Source organism: Petromyzon marinus, chromosome 64, assembly GCF_048934315.1.
Source record: "Petromyzon marinus isolate PM22_M1 ecotype Great Lakes invasive population chromosome 64, UKy_Petmar_22M1.pri1.0, whole genome shotgun sequence".
NCBI classification, from domain to species: domain Eukaryota; kingdom Metazoa; phylum Chordata; class Hyperoartia; order Petromyzontiformes; family Petromyzontidae; genus Petromyzon; species Petromyzon marinus.
In genome coordinates this window covers 8,667,382-8,678,189 of record NC_133730.1, presented here as the reverse complement: position 1 = coordinate 8,678,189, position 10,808 = coordinate 8,667,382, and the positions used below count along the sequence as shown (strand labels likewise).

The 10,808-nt window shown below is 50.8% G+C and overlaps 1 protein-coding gene across 1 annotated transcript in view; it reads left to right on the top strand.

Annotated features, from left to right (window-relative positions):
- Window positions 1-4,816: 4,816 nt before the first annotated feature.
- Window positions 4,817-10,808, top strand: part of LOC116937870 (diacylglycerol O-acyltransferase 2-like) — a 76,700-nt gene continuing 70,708 nt past the window's right edge. Inside the window, exon 1 of the mRNA XM_076054210.1 lies at window positions 4,817-4,987. Coding sequence (XP_075910325.1) covers window positions 4,942-4,987 — 46 coding nt within the window. The 5' untranslated portion in view covers window positions 4,817-4,941. The remainder of the gene's footprint in view (window positions 4,988-10,808) is intronic.

Genomic DNA, 10,808 nt, shown 5'->3' with positions numbered 1-10,808 from the left:
TACCAGGCGAGGTATTTAACATCTCATCAGGGTCGGGATCTAACCCACGACCTCCTGTATACCAGGCGAGGTAGTCAACATCTCATCAGGGTCGGGATCGAACCCACGATCTCCTGTAGACCAGGCGAGGTAGTCAACATCTCACCTAGCCACTGTGATGATGAGAGAGAGTGACACGTGACCTCCTGTATACCAGGCGAGGTAGTCAACACTTAGCTACTGTGACGATGATGAGAGAGAGTGACACGTGACCTCCTGTATACCAGGCGAGGTAGTCAACACCTAGCCACTGTGATGATGATGATGAGAGAGAGAGAGTGACACGTGACCTCCTGTACACCAGGCGAGGTAGTCAACACTTAGCCACTGTGATGATGATGAGAGAGAGTGACACGTGACCTCCTGTACACCAGGCGAGGTAGTCAACACCTCGCCACTGTGATGATGAGAGAGAGTGACACGTGACCTCCTGTACACCAGGCGAGGTAGTCAATATCTCACCTAGCCACTCTGATGATGATGAGAGTGACACGTGACCTCCTGTACACCAGGCGAGGTAGTCAACACCTCGCCACTATGATGATGATGATGATGAGAGTGACACGTGACCTCCTGTACCCCAGGCGAGGTAGTCAACACTTAGCCACTGTGATGATGATGATGAGAGAGAGTGACACGTGACCTCCTGTATACCAGGCGAGGTAGTCAACACCTCGCCACTGTGATGATGATGATGAGAGAGAGTGACACGTGACCTCCTGTATACCAGGCGAGATAGTCAACACATCGCCACTGTGATGATGATGATGAGAGTGACACGTGACATCCTGTACACCAGGCGAGGTAGTCAACATCTCGCCACTGTGATGATGATGATGAGAGAGAGTGACACGTGACCTCCTGTATACCAGGCGAGGTAGTCAACACCTCGCCACTGTGATGATGATGATGAGAGAGAGTGACACGTGACCTCCTGTATACCAGGCTAGATAGTCAACACATCGCCACTGTGATGATGATGATGAGAGTGACACGTGACATCCTGTACACCAGGCGAGGTAGTCAACATCTCGCCACTGTGATGATGATGATGATGAGAGAGAGTGACACGTGACCTCCTGTATACCAGGCGAGGTAGTCAACACATCGCCACTGTGATGATGATGATGAGAGTGACACGTGACCTCCTGTACACCAGGCGAGGTAGTCAACACTTAGCCACTGTGATGATGATGATGAGAGTGACACGTGACCTCCTGTATACCAGGCGAGGTAGTCAACACCTCGCCACTATGATGATGATGAGAGTGACAGGTGACCTCCTGTACACCAGGCGAGGTAGTCAACACCTAGTCACTGTGATGATGATGATGATGAGAGTGACAGGTGACCTCCTGTACACCAGGCGAGGTAGTCAACATCTCCCAGCCACTGTGGAGTCCCTTCCCTTTATTCTATTTGGCAACATCGCCTCTTGCTATTTATATTCATATAGTCTCATTGCAGCCATAGCAAGGGGGACCACTGCTCAGAGCGCTTACACGACACGGGGGGGGGGGGCGGAGGGGGGCGAGTGGGGGGCGAGGGGGGGGGCGGGGGGGGGGGGCGGGTGGGCGAGGGGCGGGGGGCGGGGCGGGGCGGGGGTCTCTGCGTTCGTCGAGAGTCTCGACAGCGTTGGCGCCCGTGGGGAGCGGTGGCGCTGCGGTTAGCGCGCGCCGCTGCCGCGCTACGACCCGACAGTGTACGGCGAACAGGTGCAGCGGTCCAGGCCACCTCCTCTAGGTCGACCCAGCCTGAAGTGAGTGTCCGTTGCAGTGCGCGCGCGTGCGTGTGTGTGTGGGGGGAGCGGTGGCGCAGCGGTTAGCGCCACGCTGCGCTGCTAAACCAGGAGACCCCAGTTCGATTCCCTGCTCGCGGCCAACACCGTCAATGACGATTATCTGAACCGGTACTGGGCCTCCGCTAGGTCGACTCAGCCTCAAATGAGTAGCTGGGTGCGGTGCGTAGTAAACATCGCCACTGGGGGGAGAGACAAAGGCGGCCGGGCGTGGTGCTGGCCACCCACCCCCTCGTGTGCCGTGCCGGCCTTCATAGCTGCTGCTACTCGCTAACAGCACTTGCCCCTACGGCCTGTCGAGGCTACACGGGAGACCTTTGTCTGTGTGAACGTCAGTCCTGGGGAGACAAAGGCGGCCGGGGCGTGGGGGGTGCCGCCGTGCGGGTCCCACGTCACGTGACGGCTGCCCGCGGTGGGGGCGGGAACTTTGTCTGTTGCGTGTGAGGGAGGCGTGGTCACAATTCCGCGCTCCCATTGGTCGACCGCCCCCTCGCCGCCCCCTCAAACCACCCCCTACCCCTCCCCCCCGTGTCCCCCTATCACCACGACGTGCGTGGCGCGCGCTGCACGCGTGGCGAGAGCGTGCGGAGGTCAAGAGGTCACGGTGACCCGGGGGGGGGAATAGTGGGCGGTGCAGGGGAGGTGTCAATTAATCATCATCGTCATCATCATTGGTAGCAGATGGATGATGTGATAGTATCATAGTAATCATCATCATCGGTAGCAGATGGATGATGTGATAGTATCATAGTAATCATCATCATCGGTAGCAGATGGATGATGTGATAGTATCATAGTAATCATCGTCATCATCATCATCATCATCGGTAGCAGATGGATTATGTGATAGTATCATAGTAATCATCATCATCATCATCATCGGTAGCAGATGGATGATGTGATAGTATCATAGTAATCATCATCATCATCGGTAGCAGATGGATGATGTGATAGTATCATAGTAATCATCGTCATCATCATCGGTAGCAGATGGATAAAGTGATAGTATCATAGTAATCATCATCATTATCGGTAGCAGATGGATGAGACGATAGTAGCATAGTAATCATCATCATCATCAATAGCAGAAAGATGATGTGATAGTATTATTGTTACCATCATCAGTACAGAAGGGTGATATGATAACATCATCGTCGTCATCATCATCAGTAGCAGTAATTCCTCGGTTTAAGTCGGGGATGAGTTCCTTAACGGTGCGACGACGAATCTCGGAACGTCCGCCAATCAAATGCTAATTTGTTTATGCTAATTCCGTTGTCAAGGCACCTTAATCCCTCTCACACAGCTTAAAGGCCGTGGTCTGAGCGTGGCTGTGTTTCACTCCAGCGCAGTCTTCGAGACAGCCTGGTCCCTTCGCTTGATGAAGGCCGCGTGCGTTGTGGCCGAAACGTCGTGATTTTTGTCGTTTTATTATTTACCTACGTGACTTTTCCCAATAGAACCAAAGAGTAAGGATCCTTGCAGTCACGAAAGCTTCAAATCTAGAATTCCTCCCCAACGTCCCCAAAACGCTGCGCGTAAATCACAGCATAATGTGCAGTCGACATCGCAGCGCGAGGTGCCTCGTGCACAGGGCTGTCGTGGGTTGCGACGTGGTGGTTAACGCCTGAGAGGCCACGGAAAGCGAGAAAGGAGGGGGACGATGCAAGCGACGCAAGCGACGCGGGGTTTTGGGGGGCGACGCAAATTTGGGGAGCGCGAGACATGGCCACATTTGAGTTGTCACGAAGTGACGACGCATTCGCGAAACGTCGTAGTTTATATATATATGTTAAAAAAGGGGGGGCTTTTCATAGCTCATCGGATTCCCGCAGTGCAAGTCAAACTTCCGATTCTGATGCCGCTGCAAGCGACGCAAGCGCGGGGTTTTGGGGGGGGGGGGGGGGGGGGTGAGGGCGACGCAAAATCGGCTCGCCTTCGGCGTTCGTGATGAAGCGACGACGCATTCGCGGAACGACGTTAACGTGGGAGAGATGTGCACACCTCGGGGTATTGGTGATGATGATCGGATGATGATGATCGGATGATGATGATGATCGTGATCATTATCATCATCAGCAACAGCAGTGATATTCAATTCATCATCGAGATCAGTGTGGGTCTTCTTCTTAACCTGGGGGTGCGAGACATGGACACGCACACGCGCGCGCGCGCGCGCACACAATGCGGTATCGATGTGGTGAGAGTTGTTAGCGAGGGAGTGGAGTTAGAGAGAGAGGGTGGTGAGGGAGTGGTGAGGGAGTGGTGATGGAGTGGTGAGGGAGTGGTGAGGGAGTGGAGTTATAGAGAGAGGGTGGTGAGAGGGTGGTGAGAGGGTGGTGAGGGAGTGGTGAGAGGGTGGTGAGGGAGTGGTGAGGGAGTGGTGAGAGGGTGGTGAGGGAGTGGTGAGATGGTGGTGAGGGAGTGGTGAGGGAGTGGTGAGAGGGTGGTGAGGGAGTGGTGAGAGGGTGGTGAGGGAGTGGTGAGGGAGTGGTGAGAGGGTGGTGAGGGAGTGGTGAGGGAGTGGTGAGAGGGTGGTGAGGGAGTGGTGAGAGGGTGGTGAGGGAGTGGTGAGATGGTGGTGAGGGAGTGGTGAGGGAGTGGTGAGAGGGTGGTGAGGGAGTGGTGAGAGGGTGGTGAGGGAGTGGTGTTAGAGAGAGAGGGGGGTTGAGAGAGAGAGAGGGTAGAGGTGAGTGGGAGGGGAGAGGGTGGAGCTGAGAGCGGTGGAGGGAGCTGAGTGGGTGGGAGGGAGCTGAGTGGGAGGGAGTTGAGTGGGAGGGAGGAGGGAGCTGAGTGGGTGGGAGGGAGCTGAGTGGGTGGGAGGGAGGAGGGAGCTGAGTGGGAGGGAGGGAGTTGAGTGGGAGGGAGGGAGGAGGGAGCTGAGTGGGTGGGAGGGAGCTGAGTGGGAGGGAGGGAGGAGGGAGCTGAGTGGGAGGGAGGAGGGAGGGATGAGTCCCATTATAAACGGAGCTCATGGGGCAGAGAACGCGCGCCGCTGTGATCGAGGCCTCACCTGAACCCCGCTCTCACCTGAGCCCCCCTCCCCGCCCCATCCCACCTGAGCCCCCCAACTCACGTGAGCCCCCCCCCTCCCCTCTCTCACCATGAAGACCATCATCGCTGCTGCGTACAACTCCGTCGACTTGGCAGGTGAGCGGCTTCGCGGGGGCTCGCCGCGGTTCGTCACAAAGAAACCGGCGGGCCGCCCCGGTCAACGCCTGGCTCGCGTCTGTGGCGTGCGCCGTGAAGAAGGGACATTGGCCCGAAACGTCGCCCGTTTTATTACAGCGCTTACAGGTTGCGTCGGTAATCTGCGGCATGGGGCTCTTTGGCTGCTACACCCGCCCCCCCCCACCCCCCCCCCCCCGTTTTAAAGTGAATGAAACTAATCGTTAAACCTTAAAAACCGTAATTTAGCGTAAAGATAATAAAGGTGGGAGTAGGGGGATCACTGTGGGATGTCTTGGTTAGAGACGCACAGAACGTCGGGCAAACAGTCGCACACTGCCTTGTTCGAATAACAAATCGAGCAAGTGTATTCCAGCCTCGGACACGTTTATTGGCGTGAGAGTGTGGCTGTGTTTGTTGTTGTTGTTGTTTGCCAGCGGTGTTTGTGTAGCTCCGCGCGCGCGCTCTCACGAATTATGTTTGCGTCGAAGGCAAACAAACTTTCAAAGCATTGCTCTGCCGCTATTGGCGCTTGCTCTTCTGATGCTGCTGATGCTTCTTCGAAAGATTTCGCCGAACTCCGCTCTACACTTGCGTCCGCCGTTCGCTTTTGATGTCATAGCCGTTTTTGTTGTTGTTGTTGTTGACACGTTGCGGTTGTTGTTGGTTGTTGGTTGTTGTTGTTGGTGCGCCACTGCAAACTCGGTAAGCGGCGGCAATCAACAAAGTAATTCCAGACTTAGGACTTTGACCAAAATGACTTCAAGTATTTAGTCGGCGTGGATCAACACTTACTCTCTCTGCTGAAGCAGACACACACATTGTAGCTGTGTGTGTAGCTGTGTGTGTACCAGTGTGTGTGTGTGTACCAGTGTGTGTAGTTGTGTGTGTGTACCAGTGTGTGTGTGTAGTTGTGTGTGTACCAGTGTGTGTGTGTGTAGTTGTGTGTGTACCAGTGTGTGTACCAGTGTGTGTGTGTAGCTGTGTGAGTACCAGTGTGTGTGTACCAGTGTGTGTGTGTAGCTGTGTGAGTACCAGTGTGTGAGTACCAGTGTGTGTGTGTAGCTGTGTGTGTACCAGTGTATGTGTGTGAGTACCAGTGTGTGTGTGTAGCTGTGTGTGTACCAGTGTATGTGTGTGTGTACCAGTGTGTGTGTGTAGCTGTATGTGTACCAGTGTGTGTGTAGCTGTGTGTGTACCAGTGTGTGTGTAGCTGTGTGTGTACCAGTGTGTGTGTAGCTGTGTGTGTACCAGTGTGTGTGTAGCTGTGTGTGTACCAGTGTGTGTGTAGCTGTGTGTGTACCAGTGTGTGTGTGTACCAGTGTATGTGTGTGTGTACCAGTGTGTGTGTACCAGTGTATGTGTGTGTGTACCAGTGTGTGTGTAGCTGTGTGTGTAGCTGTGTGTGTACCAGTGTGTGTGTAGCTGTGTGTGTACCAGTGTGTGTGTAGCTGTGTGTGTACCAGTGTGTGTGTAGCTGTGTGTGTACCAGTGTGTGTGTAGCTGTGTGTGTACCAGTGTGTGTGTAGCTGTGTGTGTACCAGTGTGTGTGTAGCTGTGTGTGTACCAGTGTGTGTGTAGCTGTGTGTGTACCAGTGTGTGTGTAGCTGTGTGTGTACCAGTGTGTGTGTAGCTGTGTGTGTACCAGTGTGTGTGTAGCTGCGTGTGTACCAGTGTGTGTGTGTGTAGCTGCGTGTGTACCAGTGTGTGTGTGTAGCTGTGGGGAGCGGTAGTGTAGCGGTTAGTGCGCTGTGCTATGAACCTGGCGACCCGGGTTCGATTCCCGCTCACGGCCAACACCAGTGACGATTATCTGAACCGGTACCGGGCCTCCCCTAGGTCGACTCAGCCTCAAATGAGTACCTGGTGCGGTGTGTAAACATTGCCACTAGGGAGACAAAGGCGGTCGGGCGTGGTGCTGGCCACCCACCCCCTCGTGTACCGTTCCGGCCTTCATAGGTGCTCGCTAACAGCACTTGCCCCTACAGTCTGTTAAGGCTGTATGGAGGATCTGTCTTTTTTGTACCAGTGTGTGTGTAGTTGTATGTGTACCAGTGTGTGTGTGTGTAGTTGTATGTGTACCAGTGTGTGTGTGTGTGTAGTTGTATGTGTACCAGTGTGTGTGTGTGTGTAGTTGTATGTGTACCAGTGTGTGTGTGTGTAGTTGTATGTGTACCAGTGTGTGTAGTTGTATGTGTACCTGTGTGTGTGTAGTTGTATGTGTACCTGTGTGTGTGTAGTTGTATGTGTACCTGTGTGTGTGTAGTTGTATGTGTACCTGTGTGTGTGTGTGTGTAGTTGTATGTGTACCTGTGTGTGCGTGTGTGTAGTTGTATGTGTACCTGTGTGTGTGTGTGTAGTTGTATGTGTACCTGTGTGTGTGTGTGTGTAGTTGTATGTGTACCTGTGTGTGTGTGTAGTTGTATGTGTACCAGTGTGTGTGTGTGTGTGTAGTTGTATGTGTACCAGTGTGTGTGTGTGTAGTTGTATGTGTACCAGTGTGTGTGTGTGTAGTTGTATGTGTACCAGTCTGTGTGTGTGTGTAGTTGTATGTGTACCAGTCTGTGTGTGTGTGTAGTTGCATGTGTACCAGTCTGTGTGTGTGTGTAGTTGCATGTGTACCAGTCTGTGTGTGTGTGTAGTTGCATGTGTACCAGTCTGTGTGTGTGTGTAGTTGCATGTGTACCAGTCTGTGTGTGTGTGTAGTTGCATGTGTACCAGTCTGTGTGTGTGTGTAGTTGCATGTGTACCAGTCTGTGTGTGTGTGTAGTTGCATGTGTACCAGTCTGTGTGTGTGTGTAGTTGCATGTGTACCAGTGTGTGTGTGTGTGTAGTTGTATGTGTACCAGTGTGTGTGTGTGTAGTTGTATGTGTACCAGTGTGTGTGTGTGTAGTTGTATGTGTACCAGTGTGTGTGTGTGTAGTTGTATGTGTACCAGTGTGTGTGTGTGTAGTTGTATGTGTACCAGTGTGTGTGTGTGTAGTTGTATGTGTACCAGTGTGTGTGTGTGTAGTTGTATGTGTACCAGTGTGTGTGTGTAGTTGTATGTGTACCAGTGTGTGTGTAGTTGTATGTGTACCAGTGTGTGTGTGTGTAGTTGTATGTGTACCAGTGTGTGTGTGTGTAGTTGTATGTGTACCAGTGTGTGTGTGTAGTTGTATGTGTACCAGTGTGTGTGTGTAGTTGTATGTGTACCAGTGTGTGTGTGTAGTTGTATGTGTACCAGTGTGTGTGTGTGTAGTTGTATGTGTACCAGTGTGTGTGTGTAGTTGTATGTGTACCAGTGTGTGTGTGTAGTTGTATGTGTACCAGTGTGTGTGTGTAGTTGTATGTGTACCTGTGTGTGTGTGTGTAGTTGTATGTGTACCTGTGTGTGTGTGTGTAGTTGTATGTGTACCTGTGTGTGTGTGTAGTTGTATGTGTACCTGTGTGTGTGTGTAGTTGTATGTGTACCTGTGTGTGTGTAGTTGTATGTGTACCTGTGTGTGTGTGTGTAGTTGTATGGGTACCTGTGTGTGTGTGTGTGTAGTTGTATGGGTACCTGTGTGTGTGTGTAGTTGTATGGGTACCAGTGTGTGTGTGTGTAGTTGTATGGGTACCAGTGTGTGTGTGTGTGTAGTTGTATGTGTACCAGTGTGTGTGTGTGTAGTTGTATGTGTACCAGTGTGTGTGTGTGTAGTTGTATGTGTACCAGTGTGTGTGTGTGTAGTTGTATGTGTACCAGTGTATGTGTGTGTAGTTGTATGTGTACCAGTGTGTGTGTGTGTGTAGTTGTATGTGTACCAGTGTGTGTGTGTGTGTAGTTGTATGTGTACCAGTGTGTGTGTGTGTGTGTAGTTGTATGTGTACCAGTGTGTGTGTGTGTGAAGTTGTATGTGTACCAGTGTGTGTGTGTGTAGTTGTATGTGTACCAGTGTGTGTGTGTGTAGTTGTATGTGTACCAGTGTGTGTGTGTGTAGTTGTATGTGTACCAGTGTGTGTGTGTGTGTAGTTGTATGTGTACCTGTGTGTGTGTGTAGTTGTATGTGTACCAGTGTGTGTGTGTAGTTGTATGTGTACCTGTGTGTGTGTGTAGTTGTATGTGTACCTGTGTGTGTGTGTAGTTGTATGTGTACCAGTGTGTGTGTGTAGTTGTATGTGTACCAGTGTGTGTGTGTGTGTAGTTGTATGTGTACCAGTGTGTGTGTGTGTAGTTGTATGTGTACCAGTGTGTGTGTGTGTGTAGTTGTATGTGTACCAGTGTGTGTGTGTGTAGTTGTATGTGTACCAGTGTGTGTGTGTGTAGTTGTATGTGTACCAGTGTGTGTGTGTGTGTAGTTGTATGTGTACCAGTGTGTGTGTGTGTGTAGTTGTATGTGTACCAGTGTGTGTGTGTGTGTAGTTGTATGTGTACCAGTGTGTGTGTGTGTAGTTGTATGTGTACCAGTGTGTGTGTGTGTGTAGTTGTATGTGTACCAGTGTGTGTGTGTGTAGTTGTATGTGTACCAGTGTGTGTGTGTGTAGTTGTATGTGTACCAGTGTGTGTGTGTGTGTAGTTGTATGTGTACCAGTGTGTGTGTGTGTAGTTGTATGTGTACCAGTGTGTGTGTGTGTAGTTGTATGTGTACCAGTGTGTGTGTGTGTGTAGTTGTATGTGTACCAATGTGTGTGTGTGTGTGTAGTTGTATGTGTACCAATGTGTGTGTGTGTGTGTAGTTGTATGTGTACCAATGTGTGTGTGTGTGTGTAGTTGTATGTGTACCAATGTGTGTGTGTGTGTGTAGTTGTATGTGTACCAATGTGTGTGTGTGTAGTTGTATGTGTACCAATGTGTGTGTGTGTGTGTAGTTGTATGTGTACCAGTGTGTGTGTGTAGTTGTATGTGTACCAGTGTGTGTGTGTGTAGTTGTATGTGTACCAGTGTGTGTGTGTGTAGTTGTATGTGTACCAGTGTGTGTGTGTGTAGTTGTATGTGTACCAGTGTGTGTGTGTGTAGTTGTATGTGTACCAGTGTGTGTGTGTGTAGTTGTATGTGTACCAGTGTGTGTGTGTGTGTAGTTGTATGTGTACCAGTGTGTGTGTGTGTGTAGTTGTATGTGTACCAGTGTGTGTGTGTGTGTAGTTGTATGTGTACCTGTGTGTGTGTGTAGTTGTATGTGTACCTGTGTGTGTGTGTAGTTGTATGTGTACCAGTGTGTGTGTGTAGTTGTATGTGTACCAGTGTGTGTGTGTGTGTAGTTGTATGTGTACCAGTGTGTGTGTGTGTGTGTAGTTGTATGTGTACCAGTGTGTGTGTGTGTGTAGTTGTATGTGTACCAGTGTGTGTGTGTGTGTGTAGTTGTATGTGTACCAGTGTGTGTGTGTGTGTGTAGTTGTATGTGTACCAGTGTGTGTGTGTGTGTAGTTGTATGTGTACCAGTGTGTGTGTGTGTGTAGTTGTATGTGTACCAGTGTGTGTGTGTGTGTAGTTGTATGTGTACCAGTGTGTGTGTGTGTGTAGTTGTATGTGTACCAGTGTGTGTGTGTGTAGTTGTATGTGTACCAGTGTGTGTGTGTGTGTGTAGTTGTATGTGTACCAGTGTGTGTGTGTGTGTGTAGTTGTATGTGTACCAGTGTGTGTGTGTGTGTGTAGTTGTATGTGTACCAGTGTGTGTGTGTGTGTAGTTGTATGTGTACCAGTGTGTGTGTGTGTGTAGTTGTATGTGTACCAGTGTGTGTGTGTGTGTAGTTGTATGTGTACCAGTGTGTGTGTGTGTGTAGTTGTATGTGTACCAGTGTGTGTGTGTGTGTAGTTGTATGTGTACCAGTGTGTGTGTGTGTAGT